The sequence below is a fragment of the Haplochromis burtoni genome, unplaced genomic scaffold (genome assembly GCF_018398535.1).
Source record: "Haplochromis burtoni strain Fernald_Lab_line unplaced genomic scaffold, NCSU_Asbu1 Contig_105, whole genome shotgun sequence".
NCBI lineage: Eukaryota > Metazoa > Chordata > Actinopteri > Cichliformes > Cichlidae > Haplochromis > Haplochromis burtoni.
Genome location: NW_024582466.1, coordinates 1,468,905 through 1,490,425, shown reverse-complemented (window position 1 = coordinate 1,490,425; position 21,521 = coordinate 1,468,905). Strand labels below are relative to the sequence as shown.

General features: G+C 43.9%; 1 protein-coding gene across 3 annotated transcripts in view; it reads right to left on the bottom strand.

The window, feature by feature from the left end:
- Nucleotides 1-202: 202 nt before the first annotated feature.
- Nucleotides 203-21,521, bottom strand: part of si:dkeyp-23e4.3 (rho GTPase-activating protein 7) — a 99,815-nt gene continuing 78,496 nt past the window's right edge. For 2 of the 3 annotated variants that reach the window (XM_005927884.3, XM_005927886.3), the window contains exons 2-17: nucleotides 20,623-20,694; nucleotides 20,450-20,531; nucleotides 19,496-19,559; nucleotides 18,386-18,963; nucleotides 18,096-18,300; nucleotides 17,478-17,858; nucleotides 15,723-16,027; nucleotides 13,936-14,112; nucleotides 9,774-9,933; nucleotides 9,125-9,323; nucleotides 8,774-8,987; nucleotides 5,967-6,081; nucleotides 5,651-5,881; nucleotides 5,299-5,528; nucleotides 4,308-4,481; nucleotides 203-682 (exon numbers count right to left, since the gene is read on the bottom strand). In XM_005927884.3, coding sequence (XP_005927946.1) covers nucleotides 574-682; nucleotides 4,308-4,481; nucleotides 5,299-5,528; nucleotides 5,651-5,881; nucleotides 5,967-6,081; nucleotides 8,774-8,987; nucleotides 9,125-9,323; nucleotides 9,774-9,933; nucleotides 13,936-14,112; nucleotides 15,723-16,027; nucleotides 17,478-17,858; nucleotides 18,096-18,300; nucleotides 18,386-18,963; nucleotides 19,496-19,559; nucleotides 20,450-20,531; nucleotides 20,623-20,694 — 3,296 coding nt within the window. In that variant the 3' untranslated portion in view covers nucleotides 203-573. The remainder of the gene's footprint in view (nucleotides 683-4,307; nucleotides 4,482-5,298; nucleotides 5,529-5,650; nucleotides 5,882-5,966; nucleotides 6,082-8,773; nucleotides 8,988-9,124; nucleotides 9,324-9,773; nucleotides 9,934-13,935; nucleotides 14,113-15,722; nucleotides 16,028-17,477; nucleotides 17,859-18,095; nucleotides 18,301-18,385; nucleotides 18,964-19,495; nucleotides 19,560-20,449; nucleotides 20,532-20,622; nucleotides 20,695-21,521) is intronic. The other variant, XM_005927885.3, reaches the window with a different exon arrangement.

Sequence of the window (21,521 nt, the reverse complement as noted above, 5' to 3'; positions counted from 1 at the left end):
GCGTTCAGGACGGCCGCACGTCGTTCCTTTTCTTTGTTCTCGGTCACAGGTTTGATACAGCAGCCGCTCTCTGGTGGCTGAAAGTCTGCTTCCTGATGTTTTCTGTCCTCGCTTCCTGACTTTGTCCCGGCAGCTTCCCCTGCCTCCTTCTCTTCCTGCCGGTGATGCCATTATTGCAGAAGTCTCACTTGCTCCTTTTTTCCCTCAAAGTCAAACCAGCCTCAGCTTTTTCACCCTCCCATCAAAACGTCCTTTGTCAAAGCTCGCCACGCTTTGCATTTTTGTGTGTCTGTGTGTGAACTTGAGTGTGAAGCGTAACAGGCACAGCAGGGAGTGCAGAGGTGCTGCTGGCAATCCGCAAGGTCACCCACAGTAAAAAGCAAACATATAGAGAAAACTCCAACGGCAGAGTTTTCAAACTTCCAGAAAGACGCAGGACAGCGACGGTGCGGTCCGCCCTGTTTCGTCCTGCATTCTGCTCGGTTTGCAGTTCAACCAGACGTGAAGAAGAAGAGGAGGAGGAGGAGGAGAAGGACGAGCGCTCCAGATGAGCCTGACTTTCTCTGCATGGGCTCATATCTTTGTTTCTTTGTACTCGGCTCTGAAGGAGTCTTTGATGGCCAGCAGACCGGAGGCTAGGCGGAGTCCGCTCACCTTGCTGTGCCACTCCTGCGACCGACCCCTGGAAGATAAAACACAGAGGAGGTGTGTCAGCGGGAAAAAGGTGGGACAGGGGAACTATTACACCGTTACAGGCACACAAATGTCTCCGCACGACAACACAAGTGACATCATGTCTGCTGCTGTTCATTTTTGTACCCTCCTGCGTTTTGCCGCCACAGCAGGACCAAAACACAAGTTTTTCGATTGCGTCGGATTTCAGGGAGACGCAGCAGCAGTTTGAAAAGATGACACTCGAAAAACATGCTCCTAAATCAGCTCTGATGAGGTTTCGCCTGAGTGGCGACACCTGTCGTTCAGGACTTACACTGGCGTGCTGGTTCAATCCTCTGATTTTGAACTCAAGTCTCCATCAATGGCTTTAGATCAGGATTCACATCAGGATCAAAAATAGCTTCAAAAATGTGGAATACACACCGAGCGCATTAGGAACAAACGTGGAACGTGGATTTTACAGCTCAAACTTGTCGTGTGACGTGTGGACATACTGAGCTCGCTGCAAAAATAAATAAATAAATAAATAAAAATCAGAAAAACCAAGCTTGATCTAGAGGAAAAATAAAAGTAATCCAATTAAATAGACCGAAAAATAATTTTAACACAAAAGAAATGGGCACGGACTTCACATGCCGGGTGTGTAAAGGCCTTAACAATAAGTACTGACGCCATACTTAAAAAAACGTAGTTTCAGTTTCATAATTTCATCACGTTTATTAAAAGCTGAGAGATGGAGGCCTGCAGGACTCAAAAAATCCTTTTTGATTTGGAAACCCCAAACGACTGGATCCTGGGATCGGTTTGGGCATTTTCTATCACTTTATCCAGAGGATTACGTTTTAATATCTAACGACTTTTTTTTAAAGCTATATTTTGCAAATGACTTATCGGGGCACACCTGCAGTACCTGCGTGGGCCACCAGGGGGCTGCAGTTTTAGCCAGAGCACAGAGGAAGTACTGCCCCCTTCTGTTTTTTAGACTGTTAACGGACGTATTTCATTGCTGGATTTGTTAAAGCTTGGACTCAAATGAGCACCAAGACTGTTTCGAATGTTGATCAAATGTTTTATGGTCTTGGTTTGTTTTTTAGTCAGGGGTCGGTGCAGGAAGCATGGCAGGCACATCAAAAACTCAAGTCTCTGTCCTTGTGTCTGAGAGCTTTGGATGAGACGACAAAGAAGGTATTCAGAGATTTTGACTGAGGTATGAAGTCCCTTAAATACATTTCTGCAGTTCTTGTTTATAAGTTCTTCTATGCAGGCTCATCATCTAAACCTGAGTAAGAACAGGTAACAGAGCATCTGAGCTTCAGCCTGAAAATCCACGTTGCTTTCCCCGCTCCCTCCCTCCTCTCGTTGAGGCTGTAACGTGTTTAATTTCCTCTGGAGGCGATAGGATCTCCTTCACAGCCCTGTACTGTAAAAAGCCCCGCTGACCTTGATGCAGTGGATCTATTGTCTTGCCTTCAAAGCTAACAAGCACTTAAAATTAATGCCACAGCAAATAAGCCCGAGACAGGCTGGCGCATCACAGATGTTTAGATGAGAGGAAATTAAAGGCGAGAGGAAGTTGGACAACGGGAAGAGTGAAGGCACTCATCCCTCTGGGCGTTTTCACTTCTTTCTTACGTGATCACTCTTGCGTAACAGGAGCGCGAGCAGGCCGATGTTTGCCTGGAAATGAAGCTGATTTCGCTTCTGTATGCGCTCTACGTCGCTCTGGATAACAGTTTCGGTTTCACAGGCGGCTCTTTATTCAGCACGTACTCATCAGAAGCAGACGCCAGTGTGTGATTGTGCGCTTCTTTTCACTTCAGTCGTAATGGGCCGACTGAAACGCCTGCTGAGATAATCACACAGTGAGAGATCAAACCCGTCTTTGCTGCTCTGCCCTCGTCTCATGTAGCAAATCACCATTTTCACTCTTTGACTGGAGTTCATTTTCTCACACGGCGACGACATTCAGGGAAAATTAGGAAATCAAAAGTGAAACGGTAGAAAATCCTGACAAATTGCATCTTTGAAATTTTATTTGTGATGCTTGTGTCTCTATGGACAGCATTGATTGGTCTGGTCTTCATCAAAAACTGGATGCAGTTCTATAGACATGTTTCTGGTTCCAGAGGATACATCCTGAGCTTTGTGCAGAAGCTTTGGTGTAGAACGGTTTTCTGGGAGCAGTGGTGCAGGTTTCCCACCTGTAGGTTCGTGTTACTTATTTTGTAGAGCTGTTCATGGTTCCCAGGGGATGTACCCTATTCTCACTTATGGACTGCTATGAAACAGCGCAGAGATGTTTCCGAAAGAATGATCATAATCACGTTGGCATTATGGATTCTGCTCGACACTGCTGTCGTAGCTGCCGCGCCAATACTACACGCAGAAATGAGTCCATGACATCAACGTCAGTGTGGTCACTCCTCTGGGAACCAGGAACAAATCTACACGGCAGTCCGTCCTCAAGGATGGAGCAATATTCAAAGATACCTATTGTAAGCAGCTGAGACATCACTTCTGTCGTCACATTTAGGACACCGGAGCAAGTGGGCTGCAGCTGTTTAATGCAATAAAATAAAAACTATTGGTGTTTTTGTAATTTTTGAATCCACTGCAGGAGGAAGGATGAGTCACCATTACATTTTTGAGATGTTCATGGTTCCCAGGGGAGTTATTTTACCTAATTTTGTGTCTTATTTTATTCCCAGAGCAGTGCCACAGTAGTTATCGAGACTTTATATGGACAAAAGAACTGTACCACGTGCACATTACGCCCATGGAAGCCCACGCAACGAAGCTCCTGGTGCAGTTTCTGTGATGATGTTAATGCCAGATGAGATTTTGAGCCCTTAAAACATCCAAATTCAAAGATTAAAAGGTGTGGCCCAGTTCTTTTTTTCCATCTATGGAATCTTGTGCAGCTGTTCGTGGTTCCCTGAGGATTTATTATAGTAATTACAATCATTTATAATGTCTCGTCAGGTACAGGATAGATCACCATTGGTTCGTTTGTGAAGGATCAATAAAAGAAATATGAAATAGCTCGACCAGATCAAACCTGAGAGCTTACATATGCGCAGGATTTTGGCAGAAATGTGCCTCCCACACACTGAATCAGTGTCGCTGCCTACAGCGCCTTCCCGTGTAGTTCAATGTCAGGGATACGAGAGCGCCACCGCCACCTGCTTTCTGTGGCACGAAGGGTTAGTTTCATTTAATCAGCATAGACAAATGGAGCTGCAGGGCTCCGCCGAGAGTCAGCCTGATCACGTAAGCAGCAGAAAAATCTGCAGCAACTTAGTTTCAAAGGGCATGAATCATGAGGAGGAGACCTGCTCCTCCTCCTCCTTTTTCTCATCTGCTCACCTACAGGGAGGAGCTGCAGATGGGTGCTGGCAGAGGTCAAAAACACAGAACGGGCTCAATTAAGAGAGATAACATGGACTAAGCGCTCTCTCTGGATATTTCTTTTAATAGGCTTCTCACGGCCTTAAACCCTCTCGGCCTCTGTGTAGTTGCTGCACAATTCACCTTTCAGCCTTTAAACTTGAAGGACCGTTTGGCCACTTTACTGTAAACAAATTTAAATGCTTTCTACTTGCGGCTCAGATCAGTTTAAAACGTCTCCTCACCTTGTGTCTGTGCGACAGAGGTGTGTCAGTCGGGTCTTCCTGATTCCTGTGGGCTCCAGCAGGTAGAGGCAAATGTGGGTGTGGACCCTGATCCCCTCCGCCAGCACCTCGGGGAGTTCGGTAGACACAGAGGAGAGGTACGTCAGGCCGGAGGACGGGTCTGCCTGCCAGATCCTGAGGAGGGAGCGATTCATGTTACAAAGTTCTGCTCCCACAACATTATTTTTACTGTGTGGAATAATCTGCCGCTGTCCGAGTGATGCTTGTCTTGCCGTTGACATCTAAACTAAGCAGCCTCTCAAGCAAAAGGACTCAGTCAGACAAATCCTGCAACCAAACTACAATCACCCTTCTTTGTGCTAAATATCATTTTTATTTCATTTCTGTTGAATATGTGTTGAAAGTCCTGTAAATAAATGCAAATGTGCTTCAGTGTAGGCCATCAGCTGGGGAAGCTATTAAGCGTTACACCAAAGGTGGTTCAAATAGACCCCGACCAGCTGCTTTCAGTGTTTTTCCTCCTTCAAACAAATGAAACTATTTATTTTTTAAAGATTGACGTTTTCATTCGAAGCCCACGGGTCCTCACGACCACACTAATGTTCTGGTTGGGTCTCCATGAGGGATTTGGTGAAAGTAAAAGACCTCGTTTGGATGCATTATGCAGAAGTGGTGATTTTTAGTTCTTAGTCAGGGTAACTCTGAGTTCATGCTCACAGCGCTCACAGCGGCAGGCGAGTCTGAAGGTGCACCAGCGACGCGGGCCAACTGTAAACACAGATACTGTCACGTCTCATCTGACTTCAGGCTCGGATTAAAATTTCATCAACCCCCCCATTCAAACCTCACGCACACAAAAGATATGCTTTGTTTCAGTGTAACTCAAAGTGACACTTTGAGGGTACTTTCAGCTTCAACTCCCCCGTCCTCCCCGCTCCGTACAGCTCAGCAGGTCGAGGCGAGCGCTCGCGGGCTCGCTGTGGCTCATTACCTGATTAGCAGGTGCTCCTGTAGGGGCTGCGAGCCCAGGCCGTGGCCTTGGCCCTGAAGGAGGTAGCGGTAGACGTCTGCGTCCTTGGACAAGGTCTGGATGACGGCGGCCTGATGAAGGCCTTCCTCCCACAGCTGCTGCTCCCTCAGCAGCCGGTGGAGCAGCTCCCCCTGTGCGGCGTCCACCTCCACAGAGCCTCGCCACATCCACAGCGGGCAGCCATCGTCCATCTGAAGATGAGCAGAGATGATAAATTAGAGGCAGGCCTTAAGGTTAATTTCGAGCCTTCATAGTGCGACACAGAAACCACGTGGTGATGTCACTTCCTCCTCCCCCGCCCCCCCACATTCACCTTCTTGTAGGCCAGCTCCACGTGATCTGGAGCCGGGTGGCTCTCCCAGCCTCGGCTCTTCTCCCTGGCCTCCTTCAGGAGTTGCTGGGTGCTCAGCTGCAGTTTTCGCCTTCTCTCCTCCAAGTCCTCCTCACTGCCGCTTTGACTCGAGGTAACCAGGCCTCCTCTGGACTCCTCAGTGAAGACGTCATCACTGGCGGTTAGACTCTGGCCGGGCCAAAACTCTGGAAGCTGCAGAAAGATGATTTAGATCTTTTAATCTCTCAAAAATGTATTTTCATGCTTAGAAACGTCCTTTGCATCGGGTTGGTGGTACCTGGAACAGTCTCTGGACCTCGGTGATCATGTTAGCCAGGCCCTGGGTGGCGGCCAGGTTCTCGCTCAGGTCTCGCTGATCCGGGCGGCCGAGGCTGTACTTCCTGTGACCGGACCTACAGCAACGACACCACAGGAGCAAGTTCAACATCCTGTTATCATCTCCTATTAGAGGAGTACTTTAAGTACTCGGGGTTGGTCACCGAGAACAAAGTTGGTTTTCCTTCCCAACTGTTTTTTCAGCGGGAATAATCCTTCCATAATGGTTCCCTCACTCTGATCCTCCACCCAGCATCATGCCGTCAAAGCTTCTTGTTTTAAACTTCATGCCTCTGTCAGATTACAGTCATCAGGTTTAAAAACAGTTTTATTCATTTGGGTTTCTTTTATGTAGGAATATGGTCAAACTGGCAGGAAGATTTGTAGATTTCAGTCAAGTAAGTTTTTGTTTGGGGGCAAAAACATTATGAATGTTATTATCAAATTAATTGAATGGATTTTTGTAAGAAGCCACAGGAACCCTGCAGCTCTATGCTTTTTGTTTTGGGGACTTGTCAGCGTCACAGCGCTTCAGGCTTTGTGCATATATCAGGAATTACCACCTTCAGAAGGTCATGTTTTCTGGAAAACCCTTGCACTGAACCGACTGAGGCTGACTGGATGTATTCACAGAAAGTTCAAGTTGTTTTAGTTTGTGGCGGATAAGAGATGAGCTTCTTTTTTTCTTTTTAACTGAGAAATTACACGGTACTTCCAGCAAGCCCAGCTGGTCAGATGCATTAAAGAGAGTATAACTCTGTGGGAGTGGCGAGTTCTGTCAGAGCAGAAACACCAGATGAGATTTCATAGATCTGTGGGAGCGGCAGTCTCCCCCCACCCCGAGTTATTGTTCCCAGCACAAAGTGTGACATGATTTCTGACGGGCCGGGACTTTAGCTCGAGGGAGAACGGGAGGCACAAAGTGCTGATTGTGTCACTTCCATCATCCGTCCCGTCAGCCTGAAGGGAGGAAAAGAGGCAAAGTGGAAAGAGGAAGAGGTGGAGATGAAAAGGAAAGGCAGGGAGGGAGGAAGAAGGCAGAGAGAGGAAAAGCTGAAAGAAGGGTGATTACACGAATGAGAGACGAAAGAGGAGGCAGAGGAGGAGATATATGAGGAGAGAATGAGCGGAGCGAGGGTGGAGAGAGAAAGGAAGGCTGACAGACAAAAAACAAAGGACGCTTATTTGTGTAGCGCCTTTCAACAAGACGGCAATTCAAAGTGGCTTATGTAAAAAAGGCTGAGAGAAAGTTAGAAAAGAAAAGAGAGATGCAACTTACACAGCAAGACAGGACTGACAGTTGTTGTAGGTGTCAGCTGTTCCCAGAGTTTCCTCCATTTTTATGGAAGAAACCGTGAACATGCAAATGTTTCCGTCATGTTTACATCAGTATCGCCTCTCAGTTTATTAAAAAACACAACAACAAAGAAACAGCCTTTTTTAGTCTCAGCGTGAGGCTCGTCTCAGGTTTCATCACCGACGCCGGTCCAAAGATGCAACATGCAGCTTCACTGTTTGACTTCCTGAAGGTACAAACCAACAGCTCGTCCAGCCTAATCCTGGTTTAACAAAACTAGCAGGAGCTAACGTGGTTCAAAAGAGAGGCTTGACCAGGATGCAGTGTTGCCAACTTAGTGACTTGTTTTCCTAAAAAGCAACTTTCCGAGCCTTAACTACAGCCAACAAATCACTGCTGAACGTTTGCATTAAAAAATGACAGAAATACATTTTCTCTCTAATACCGAACACGAGAATTCAAAAGCGGCACAAGCCAAGTCATGAGCCTCCCATACAGTTACATTGGATCTTTCCTTAAAAAATGAGCTCTAATACTGTTGAATATCATCTAGTTTTCCTGTTTTCTAAACCACATTCTCAATATGAAACAGATGAGCGGCAGAAAATCTACTTATTCATCTGACTGCGTGAAGCTGAGGTCAGATGGAAATCTGTGGAGCTTATGTAATAAGTGTACACTCTGCCGACGGGTTCTCGCTAACAGAGAAGAGACATGTGAAAAAGATGGATCAGATCCAGAAGTCATGAGATCTGTGAGAGCAGAGAGCTTCGGAAAAATGAGGAAGAAAAAGCGCCTCAATGAGCAACCTGCCCACTGTCAGATAAACAGGCACACATAAAGTTAACTGTTGGTTATTAGGGGTTAAAATGGTACCTACAGAGACTGCAAAGCTACCAAAACGATTCAATCATTTAAAAAGCTGTAAGATTTCGAGGCTACTTTAGTTTTATCTAATTTGACCACAACAGCATTGACGTCGTCACCTCACGGACTTCTGAGCAGGAGGAAATGACGCTCGGTTTTATGTTTAAGGACACACAGGATGAGACGTGTCAGAAAATCTACTCCAGGCAAGATATCAAATAAACGATTTGCAGTAAATGGGCTAAAAGCTGCAAAACAAGCTGCTTAGCAGAGGAACAGCTCTCAGAGAAATCTCCCAGCTCTTCTGATCTTCATCTGCTTTCATTTTAGGCCAAAACCAAAGCAACACACACACAGATACAGAGTGGACTCCACACCTCCAGCTCTTTATGTAACTGCTGTTAAAACTTACGTAACTCTGACAATGTGGGTCAGACGCCTCACGCCCTCCGTCTCTTTCCATATTGAGATTGTGTGACTCCTCACAGTTAGAGAAACGTCTGATGTCAATTTTTAAAAGACGCTCAGAAGACGCGATGAGGTAACCGATGCCTGCTGATGCCCCAGAAACACATTTTAAGACCGTTTTCTTGGCCTCGGCTCACCTAGCTGCATTAGCGTCCCTCTTCAGGGTGTTGAGGTGGAACAGAGACGGCGCCAGGCAGACGGCGAGGTTTGTGGGAGTCATCTGGTTCTCATCCACGCAAGCCACAACATCACTGAGGAAGTAGAGCAGCGTCCGCAACGCCTCCCTGTTCTCATCCGGAAGCAGCAAAATGGCCGCCTGAGCCGCGACCAGCTGCTGATCCTTTGGAAAATCTGCATGAAGAAGGGGACGAGATGCTTTTATGGCAAGATTAAAGTCCTTAAACTGTCTCTTATTAAAGATGCGTGTTAGGAAAGCAAACCATCGATCCCTCATGACAATCAATCAGAACTGAGTGTTATCTGCTCACATTGGTAAATGTGGAGGAAGGACTCGCAGAGTTTGCTGGTGAAAATTGGCTCGGGCAGGTCTCTGAAGAACTGCTTCAGCATGTCGGCCACGTCGAAGGCGGACTGGCCCTCGAATGAAACTCCGTCTGGGTCAGACTCCACCAGCTCACGGAGGTACTGGATGCGAGACTTCAACCCCGACTTCCGGAAGAGGCCCACCTGAGGGGACGTAAAAGACATTAAACGTTCTTATTGTCATATTTTACACTAGTGTGCATGATTGCAGCAGACGCTTTTTCTTAACGTTTTCAATTCCTCTCAACTTTCAAGAAATATTCAACTGGAGTTAAAAGTAGTAAACAACAAACAGTTAAAGTACTAAAAACGTTTATTTCATCAAACTAAATTTGATGAAATTGAATCAAATCACGATGCTTTGTGATTCTTAACGTTTATTTTATGGAAACTACTCAGCCTTCATCACAGTCTACACCCAGTTATGTGCCATTACAAGGCACATAACGGGTGTGGCCGTGAAACTTAATAAAAATATTGTCTCTTCAACTTCAATAAAACACAAATGGCCACTGAATAACACGGCACTCTGCATTTTTGACACAGCTTGTTAAACACAGCTTCTTCAATCCCTGCAGGTTTTTGTTGGTTTACCTGGTCCAAACAATTGGTCCTCAGGTAGACCAGAGCTCGGAGGATGCAGGGGGGGATGGGTTCTCCTGTCTGCTGGGCACTGAGGAGTAAAGGAACCCCAAACACTCGTCGGCCTTTCACCTCCATCGGCCTGGTCTTCCTCGGGGGTTTGGGAACAGTCCTGCAGGCGAGAGAGAGGCCTCTGTTAGACCGTGAAATATATAATATATAAAAATCGCAGACAAGTTATGGAAATGAATGTATACTCTGAAATCATTTTGCAGGCATTTCAAGAATGTGTAATCTCAACCAGTCGAGTGTTTGGGGCAAAAAAAGGCAGTTTGGAAGTGTTTCCTTTTGAAGGGAGAGCCAAATAAACAGTTTTTGATTGCATAAGTCTCTGGTGGTTGCTAAAATGTGTGTGCCATTCAAAGCAGCGCTGCAGGAAAAACATTCAGAAACCGTGGACGTTGATCAAAGAGATCTGAACTTTTGAAAGGACTGTTAAAGTTTCCTTGTGTTTCTGAACTGGTACCAGCATCCTTGTAATGACTGAATGATTGCCTTTTAGCTGGGAATTGTAGTGCTGAGTGCACTCAGAATAAAACTGCAGTCTTTTAATATAAATTAAACCTCTTCTCTTTTACTTGGCTCATTATCTCTAAAAGTTATAAAACCGTGTCTCGTCTCTGAAGCTTCCTCTAAAAGGACAAATGTCTTAGAGTTTTTCCACTCCCTTTCCCGTTCCTTCATTTTTCCTTGCAGCTTCTCTCGGAAACAAACCGGCTATTTTGAGCAAAGTGCCTCCGAGTATCAGGCGCCCCAATCAGCAGTTAATTGCCGTATTTTTAATCATCAAGAGCTCGCTTTGGCATCAGTGATTAAATCAATGAAATGAGGAGACTTGATCAAACTGTTGAAGCCTGGAGGTGTTTTTCTTCTATTGCTGGAGCATTTCTCCCAACTGTGCTGAAGTGACGGAGCACACAGAGCTACACTTATTAACTCTTTGTTATTAAGGCTGAAGGTAAGACTGACATCTCTTTCATATGTGTTCATACGAGCGCCCATCTCCTTGTAGCCGGCTCCAAAAGTGGGTAAATCCCCAAAGAGTCCCGTATTTAAATATCCAAACTTACAGCAGAAACAGACCCGTTTACAGCCTGCTACCAAAACCTGTTTGGGTCTTTATGGATGGGGTGAAACATATCCCAACGCAGTCCCAACAACAGCATCGTCTTTATTTGGTTCGGCTAAAAGAGGAACATTATTTTCACACAATGTGAGTGAGAATAAGTCATTTAGACTTCAGAATTTGCTTCACAAATGTTAACTTAATGTTTTCTTCTGTAATGTCGTAGAGGTCGTCTGTGCAATGCTTTCCTCCTTCCCTTCCATGCCGTTTATTAGACTTTTAACCCAGCGGAGCAGTTTGAAATGCCAAATTGGAGCGTAGGAAGCTTTCTTCCCCAACCTGCTTCCACAAAGGAATTTTTCCCTGTTATTCCCTTCAAACACACGTCTGATCCTGAAAATTAAAGAGGAATATCTACCAGGAGTAATTTCAGGAGGGTTTTCTGTTCCCACATCCAGCCTTATCTCATTGAGCATAACAGCCACGACCAAAAACAAATTGGTTTTCTACCAAAGCGTAAAACAAGCAGGTCACATGCTCACAGAGAGCACATAATAACAACAACAACAATAACAACAATAATAATATTAATAATAATGAAAACCTAAGTGCTCAGCAACGTAAACAAGCAGAATGTTTGAATGTTTTATTCAAATGAAAAATTAATTAGTCTCAGTTCTGAACGTGGGTTCACTCCAAAAACAGTGTAGGAGGCGAAACGCTGATCTCATTACAGCCATGTGTGTCAGTAATAAGTGAAGCCTTACATTTAAAGCATAAGTAAAGCTTGACTTTAACACTCCTAATAAACAGGCAGTATCCGTTTGTGTTTACCCTGTCCTCAGAACTTGCATGTTAAGCTCCGATAGCAACATTGAAAACACGACATACACTCCTACCACCTCAGGCAGATTCAAACTGATTACACAAAAAAACTGAGCTAAGTTCTTCTACAATAAAATGACTAGTTTGATATAATTGGATGAACTTTATTCACTTTCTACTGAAAACTGAAATAAGATCAATACCACATTTAGGGCTTTATGATAAATATGTAGCTGCAACCTGGGCCCAAATTCTGCTGCAGGTCCCGAAGTCATACGATCACTGAGAGTTAAAAACGGTCTAAATCCTTTCATCGTTAATAAAATGATCAGCGTTGCTGCTTTACCAGGTGTAACAATTAAGTTTAACAGCCAGGCATCCATGAAAGCCGAATTTATGAAATTTAATAGAGTTAAAAGTTAGCAGGAAGTTAGCTCGCTAGTTTCCATCTGGATATAATATAGCATGTTCTGACAGAGAGATTTCCGAAACGAATTAAGACGTACAGCTCTGCTATCACTTCCAGCATAAATGAAGACAGAAAACTAAACAGCAGTGACGTTTGTAGGGTTACTGAAGTTGGGCTAGCTGGTACATAATGATGTGCTACATGATCACTAGCTACACAGCTATGTTAGCATAGCATAAACACAGTGAAGCTGGAGGATGAACGCTAACTTTTTTTCCACCTGATTAAAGTTAACGTGAGGGTTCCCAAAGGTTAGGGACAAATGCAATCGCATGGCAGGATGCTGTAAACGCACCAAACTTTAGTCGGGAGAGCAACTGACATAATCCATCCACAATACGAGGTTAGTCATTAATATACTGCTGCTGGGCTGTAGTTACATCGTAAGGTTTTAAAAACTGAGCTTTAAAATGATTAACGGTAATAAAACCGAGAGAGGCCGACAGTGATCACTGACTGTTTTTAGGTGCTTGTTGGGATTAAACAGAACAAGCTACAAAGCATTAAAACATGTTAAAAACACAACAGCCTTAATAAACAAAGAGTAGAGTGAGCCCCGAAGCAGGATTCATCACGCCATCACTTAAAGACCGGATAGGTAGCTTAGCATTAACACTGAAAACAGTTCCTGTAGTCGCCACTTGAGGTTACCTCCAAAAGCGAGTCAATCCCCTGTGACTTAACAACTTCACAATAAAAGCAAATACGTTAGCACTGAATAGCAGGTGTTTCACGTGTACGGTACATAAGCGCAACTTAGCCTCTTTTACCCAGAGGTGCATTATTACGTTCACTTTGTGGGTTTTTTAAAATAATGTTATGGCCAAAAAAAAACCTCCCAATATATCAAATGTGATATAAAAACTATATCATAAATATATCATTAAAATATATCATAAACAACATGATATAGGGTTATTACACATGCCAGCCCCCCCCCAAAATCAGAATTTTCTGGCTATTTTTTGATGGGTTGGGTCTTACATGGTTAAAATGTTTGTATTTTATTTATCCATTTAGTTTTTATTGTTTTATTACTACAATTACATTTTGCTCTGTCTTACAAGCTATCAGTGGAGCACACAGAGCTACACGTACCTTCATGAAAGATGCTACACAAGTAAATTAAGACTGCTGATTTGTCTCATTTTAAACAGAATCTTTCTTAAACAGGGTCATATACCTACTGTTAAATTAACCCAATAAAATTCTAAGCTAAATGTTGAGTTAGTAATTTAGCAATGTTGAATCTTTATCTGTACTCCTATTTGTAGTCATTTTCCAATTCATTTGGCGCAGCAGTATAAACAATGTAAATGTGTTGACCCTTTAAAAGGATACAATACAGCTCAAAATAAGCCACTGTGCATGAATGCCAACTAGAAACAACTACACATCACACTTTCCTTTAATTTCACAGGAAAACCGACTCAAGGTGAGCCACTGGCAGTCCTCCCTGTGTTTTTTTGGGGGGGAGCTTATTCCTCTTGAAGTGTGTTGTTGTTCTGTTTTTGTTTTTTTCAGATGAGGCAAGGTTGCACCTGAGCAATGAATTATGAATGACTTTTCTAAATAGGCTGCCTGAAATATTTACCCTGCACCCGCCCACCTGTCCTCCTTCCCACAGTTGTTTCCTTGAAAAAGTTTCTCCTCACATCTGTGGACTTTTCTCACCTTCTCGACCTCCGCTGAACTTAACTTTTATTTTCATGCATGAAATCACCCACTAAGCTCCATCCTTTCACACTTCTTACCAGTTCCAGCCCTGCTTGCTGGACGGGGAGTACTTGTCCATCAGAGCGGTGAGTTTGAGAAGTGACAGCTTCTGGAGCAGGAGGAACTGGGAGGCGGACTGGTTCTCCACGCCTGGACTGGAGGGCAGGGAGGGCAGGCTCTGCTCGCTGGACCAGAGGAGCTGTTGGCTCACCCTGCTGGAGACACCGGAATAACCGTATCATGGCGTGAAGCAGCACAGTTGAAGGACCTCCTCAGAATCAGCTGCCTTTTTTCTGAATAACTTATGAATATTTGATGAAGCCATGAAGAAGCCCTCACAGTACATAGGGTGGTTGAAAAACACAAGCTCGGTTAGAAACTTCAGCCAAATCAGTTTTACGCCTAATCCAAGGGAAAACTAGACATATTTTCTTTGATGTAGACAAACCTAAACAAGCATAATACCCTGGATGTTTGCTCTGTTTTCTGATCATTCTCAGGAGAAAAAAATAAAAAAGAGCTTTCTGGGTAAACTTACAAGGGTCAGGCTCAAAACAGCTAGAACATAATAAAAGTCTTATTTTAACCTATATTTATATTACAGGCCCATCTTCTAGTTCTGATTCCTTCTGGGTCCAAACTATTTGCTACTACAGTCCTATTTACATTTTTTTCTTTTTAAAAAGCATCAGATTTGGGCCTTTAACTCTGGAAATTTATAATACCAAGGCTTCATCAAAAATATTACAGCTATCAATACTCCAAGGGTCGGGTGGGAAGCACAGACCGATTTTCTAGATTATTATCTATGTATAGAAAACAAAACAGCCGCAAAATCATACTCAACTGCATATATGTCCAAAAATAAATGACTGGAGGTTAATTCTATAAATCACTTGAATAAATGCACTTGATTGTAAGGCAAAGTCAGAATCGAAATGTACAGCACCGAACTCCTGAGTATGACACTAAGTCCAAGGAGTGCATCCCCTGAGGAAGAAATCACGTGTTTGTGTTTTAGGTTTCCCGCCTCTCATTCAGAAATTTTGGTTTATTGACTTGAAACTTTCAGTTTGTTCTATGAAAGGTTTCACCTACTTTTAAGTAAGTGACACAAAATAACGCACAATCTTGAAATATCCCACAATTTTGAGATAACTCCAAATTTTCGCTTAGACCTGGTGAGAAATCTTTTTTTTGACATCAGAAAGAAATTATCCAGAAAAAAATGAGGTCGTTACTTCAGCTCTTCAAAGTTCATTACCATTATGAAACCTTAAGCTTTGGCTGTGCTTAATGTGAACATCCACCCGTGGAACCAGATATATATGACAGAAAATAGGAAAAAGCTGAATAGGCTGACAGGTGTATCCAGTAATGGGATATTTTAGTGGTGTAAAAAACACACTAGTTTGCAGCAACAGTGCACACACCCACATTGTTACGGGTACAGGAGAAAGAAGCAGTGCCCGTGAGCAAATACACTAATAGTATGGCTTACTTTGCATTACCTGAAAGGCTTCATAACTTTTTATTGCGCTATATCTGAAAACAAATATGCAGCATGAGGTTGCTGCTTTTATCTTTAGTGCCTGACATTAAATTCACTCTTACTTTGGTCGATGCCTGAGGGAGTAAATCCCCATAACTGTCATTATTAACACTTGGCTTACACTCACTGTGTCCAGGGCTTCTCCAAGCATCCAGTAATGTCTGTACAGCCTGAATTTATCTTTTTTTAAATGACCCTGATCAGTTTTTACCAACACCTGTGAAACACTTTGAGTTATATAGCTTGTGAAATGTTGAATCACGTTACACTCACCTGCTCTTTCTCCGTCGTAATACGGCGTTCGACTCCAAGGTAACCTTCTCACAGTTCTCAGCCTCCTCCTCCTCTGAAAGCTGCACCTCCAGGTTGATATGGCTGGGCGAGGAGGGGCAGGGGGAGGCAGCAGAGGAGCCGTGAGCAGGTGAGTCCTGAGAGCAGGAAGAGGAGGAGGTTCTTTGACTGTCATCTTCAGACAGGTTTTCGGACCAGGAGGACACCAGTTGCTGGAGATCACTGATTTTCTCCAAAACGCTGTCCAGAGCTGAGAAAACGTCCTCACCTGCCAGCACTCGGCTCACCTGAGAGAGATAACGAGGTCAGAAGAATAACTTAGTTAACTGGTGTTCTGTTTAGTAGGTGAACAACAAGAAGGAGCCCAGATGGCAATTAATGTTTGGCCCACATACTCCTGTTTACTGTGGGGCCCTCAGATGCATAAAAAAATGTACAAAGGAACTGAAGCAAGAGACAAAAGGTACAGTAATGGAAAGAACATGGCTGGAACCAAGCAGAGTGCTTTATTCTTTTAAATCAGTTTGGTTGGGGTGACTACAGCAAAAAGTACATTGTTTACACCTTCTCCACCCGTCACAAACAGGAAGTATAAAGAAGGGAAAGCGACATGGAGACCCTCATTTATAACAGGTCAGGCATCACTAACAGCAGATGTAGATTTAACTGGGCTGGAGTCGGGTTGCAAAGAGGTTTGCACATGTTTTAAGCATTTTACAGCAGCTTTAATAGCAGAGATTGCTGGATTACAGCTGATACTAGACTCAGTTAAATGCATCTTCTGCAGCATCATTGTTGGAGCTTTGAAGGCACACTGTGGGATCTGCAAAAATCACAAATAATGAAAATATCATGCAAACATTATTCTGCTGTATGACTTCTCTATCTCTCTCCTTTTTGTAAGCTAGCAGATTTTGTAATATTAAGGGTTTAATTTTGGGATTTTTCCCACACTCATGGAGCAGAAATAAAAAGCCATTTTCTAATTAATTCCGTAATATTTCTTATCTACTTTTACATGACTTCTAGATTTTGTCAGATTAGTTTACAACTTGATACCAAAGCTTAGCTTAGCAGAATTAATATAATCCATTACATTAACAACAATATTATATACTTTGATTGGAGATTTTATACTTTTTTGCAGAACTGCAGCAGAGCCAAAGGGGAACTGAGAGGGCGCCTCCTCCTGTTTTTACCCGTTTTAAATTTCATTTGAAGGTTTAATTTTAAAGCTTTTTTTCTATGAAAACACAATATAGTAAAAAATAAATGATGTCCTTATTTTCTATATATTACTATTTGGCTTAATATGTCATTTTGAAACTTATGTCTCCACCTGTAAGGGCATACAGTCCCATTTAGGAGTCCAAAACAGCAATACAGAAAACACTGAAAGGTGGATGCATTATGCTCATTTCCAACTCCACATTTATTTCTTGGACTCTTCTACACTGGCTTTGTATGAGTCAAGCTTCAAAATAATCCTTTGTGTCATTCTGGGTCGACAGTTCATCCTCTGTCTGAATAAGATGCAGTTTCTTCCTTCCCCTTCGCTTTATGTCAATTTTCTTCTGATTGGCTGAACAAACAAATTGAACAACAAGGTGGTTTGGCATCATATTAAGGATATTATTATAACCTTATTCCCCATCAAAGAAGAACGTCAGTGTAATATTATATAGAGTACTTATTTATTGTATAAAATAAAAATACCGTAACCGTGATTTAACCCACCTCTGACTCACTCATCCGGTCTGCATCGCTGGCGCTTCCACCGCTGCCGCCTTCACTTTCAGACAGCTGGTGGTGGTCAGGCACATTGTCATAGACGCTCAACCGGTAATCGAGCACAGGCAGTGGGCTCGGAACGTCGCAGGATGAGATGCTCCCGGTCGCCAGAGAAGAAATCCCATGGCATCTTGGCTGACGCGTCCGATAACCGTGGAAGCTCCCAGTCCTCCAGTTCACGGAGGTGTCATAGCTGATGGGTAATAGGTTGGCGTGTTTGTGCGTGAGGGAGGCGGGAAAGGTCCCTGGTTTGTGTCCGTGGGGGATCGTGAAGACCATGTTCTGGTGGCTGTTGTTATTGTTGTTGTTGATTTGGTTCTTGTAGTCCTAGAAATAACGAGAACATTGGAGTCAGCGAATAAAGAAGAAACCTTTGCTGTTGGTAAGTAAGACAGATGGGAACGGTCTAATGTTTTAGGTTACATCACAATCCATTCAGAAACGGGAAACAAAAAGGATTTAATACATGAAACAGAGTCACTATACAGGTCTATATAGGTCAAGGTTAAAAGGTTAGGATTCGATGAAATAAAAGGTCTGGAGGAATCTTGTCGATGCTCTGACCTCTGGTCCTGTGTGATTCGTCCCACCGCCAACCACGACGTTGTTGCTGGATCGTTTGCAGTTGCTCCTCACCCGAGTGACCGGGCTGGGCGTGCTGACTGTGCTGCTGCTCTCTGAGTGGCTGTTACTGCTGCTGCTGCTGCTGCTGATGGTGTGAGGAGACGAGGGCGACGAAGAAGCATGACTGCTGGGCTGATCCTGCAGACTGGATACAATCATGGTGGTACAAGTTAAAGACACATAGGGTTAATGATGCTGGAGTCAACGCCGGGTAGGATGGACAGCCTCACCTTGACGTGCAGTGGAGCCCCTCCATCCTCTCTTCGTCTTGGACGAGAAGAGGCCTGCTTATAACACGCCGGGCCCGACCCCTGCTGCCGCTTTCACCTGATACCCCCTTGAGCCTCAGTTTCTCCATCTTCCTCAGCAATGTGGTGCACTTCCTCCTGGGTGGTTTCTCGGGGTAGCAGCTCTCGGCTTCGAGACTCATACTGGAGGATCCTCCACCAGGGGAGGGGGGTCCACTGAGAGAAGTATCCAGGGACGGGGTCTTGTTCGAGGACGAGCAGCGGGACGAGCTCCTGCTGTTCTCCAGGTCATCTGGGGTGCTTGCGGTGGTGACGGTGGAGCCATCAGTCGGCTCTCGCAGTCTCTTTTGGTGTTCTTCGTGGCCTTCGCTCTCAGTGCTGCTGCAGCTGTGGATGGAGCAGATATCATGGTGGTCATCGCATGTCGACACATCAGGCGAGTTGGGGGACAGTCGGAGGATATCCACGGCGGAGTCCAGGCGTCGCCATTGTCGGGTCCGCTTGTCGTAGGTCCAGTTGGGGCTGATGGCACAGAAGTCTTCCTCACCACTGTCATCTCCCTAGAAGAAGAAGAAGATGATGATGGCCCATTCAGACAAACCCATAAAATGTTTGAAAACCACACAAACACACAACTATGGCCTGTTTTTAACAGCGAACCTGTACTGCACAGTTATGGCGTGGGGTTTAAAGGTGTATTTGCATAAGTTGCATCGTGGGAAGTGCAGAAGTTTTGTCCCTGATGCAACAGAAGGGGCCAAAAGTCAAAATATTTTCACTGTCTGTAGTGTTGATAGCGCTTTCCTGGCTTAAAAAAGCTATTTTATGTTTGTTTGCATGAATTTAACGTGACATCAGAGACCTCACGGCGATACAAGACAATAAAGACTCCGGCATGAAAAAACAAATCAAACACTTCCTCTTAGAGAACGAAGCATCGAGCAGGAGGAGCGATCGGCTGATATCAGTGAATTCCAAGTGCGGCTTAAAGAGCAGATTTCATGGCGTGAAGCCCCCCTGCGTGGCGCCAGCCGCTCTGATATGAGCGCCCCGTTACGTTCAAGTTACTCGCTGCTCACTCTCAGGACTCACCCTGCGTTTTGATCTCCGCAGCTCCAGCCTCATTTCCACGCATTTGTTTAAAGTGATTAACCTCCTGGAAGAGGAAGAGGAAGAAGAGTGAATGGAGGTTAAATGGCACACTGTAGCTCGTACTTGTTTATCAATACCTTCAGTACAGTTTCTACGAAACTAAAGACCTGTGGTTCAAACCTGAAAATCTGATTTAAAATATGACTCTGGGATCACGAGGCAGCAAGTTTAATGTCCAAACCAGGAGCATGAACGTGAAGAAAGAACTCTGTCTTTGCCAGCACAGTTTAGCCCTTTAGCAAGGCACCAAACATCCAGCTTCTCCTGAATAACATCTAATCAGGCACAGATCACACTGTTGTTGGAGTGTTTGTGCTCAGTGTAAAAAACCCTCGATCACTCTTGTAAACCTTAGGCTGTTGTTTTTATTTTCACTCCATATTTAGTCAATTGCAGCTCAAAGACTGCGAGGTCAAAATAAAAATAAAAAACCTTGGGCTCTTTGGAGAAGAGAGAGTCAGGCGAGTTTTGAAAAACAATTAGTCTTCATCTTCCAAACTGAATCTGAAAATTAAGAAAATTAAAATCCAGCAACAATAATAATGATGATGTAAATTACAAAAATGCTACGCCCATTAAAGTTGTAGTAGTACTGGACCTGCCTGTAAATGAGTGCAGGATACTGAAACATTAAACTGCATGTATTATAGTCATTTTCAGTTCCATAGCTTCATATTATTACTTAACTATTCTTTCTCTCTTTTTTGTACCAAAATTTGTATTTGTACCAAGAAATTGAAATGCATCGATCTTGAAAATCCTTTGGGAACTTTTTTGGTCTGTTAGAATCTGATCGAAAAATACTTAAGAAGTTTGCTGCTGACTTTAAAGTTTTATTAACTTGCTGAAAGTTGTCCATAATATTGCATCACGCTCCCGTGTGGCATTCGTTACCTGCAGAGCGACTCGAGTGCATCCTTATCCAGGAAGTGGTGATCGCGCTTCACCCACTCGATGTCAATGGGGAATCTGCAGTCTGAAACACAGACAAGACGAATGGCACAATAAGACGGCGTCTGGGGTTACGCTCTGGTATCTTGGAGTTGACTGAACAGTCTCATATTTACCTTTGAATAACTGCGCATACTGAGGGAAGCCGGCCGCTCGCAGCCAATCACAGGCCTCCTTGGCTTCAATCTCTGCAAACACAGAGAAAAGAAAACAACATTTGATTCAATTATAATCATTTCATGCTCCGCCCGCTTTAAGAGGGCAAATATTTGCACTTAATCAGCTGTCTGTTTATGAAGTTTAATTACATCTGCATTTGGAAGCAAAAAAAAAACATGAAGGGAGAAGAACTGGAAGCACGTTCAGGCTATTAATTAACTGTGACTCCTGGAAGAGGCCGTTTTAATCACTGCTAATTGGCTAAGAGTGGGGATGGGGGTTCTTGAGAGAGCGGGGAGAAGAGGTTCCTCCTCTTCAACTTCTTGCCATCTGTCACCTTCTTCCTCTGAGACTCGCTGCTATGGCTGGGCTCATCAACACACCAGCTCTCACACACTTCTCATTTTCTATTCAGACCATGACAAAGCTTGAACTTCACAGATATTTCAGAGTAATACATCTGGAGTGTGTGCATCTTTGATTTAAGCTTTCCATATCCCACATATAAATACGTCTGGTTTTAATTGGCAGTCGTGACACCGGGTGATTCTGGTTGCCTAAAACCAGCCACAAGTCGTATATGAACCAGCTGTCAGGTGTTTGGGCCACATCTGGCTCAAATAACACTTGTCAAGGCTGGCTCATAATGTTTAGGCTACATCCAGTCCACATTAAACTTCCTGCAACCCATGCTAGAACCACCTCATTACTTTCTGCTCATTTGGTCAACACAACATTGTTTAAGTGAGCCATCAGTGCCAAAAGTAGCCCAGATTAGGCACAGGTTGTACTAACTCTAATAAATGAGCTGCCAGTGACATTAAGTGTGTTGATTTAATATTATCAGATACCAAAA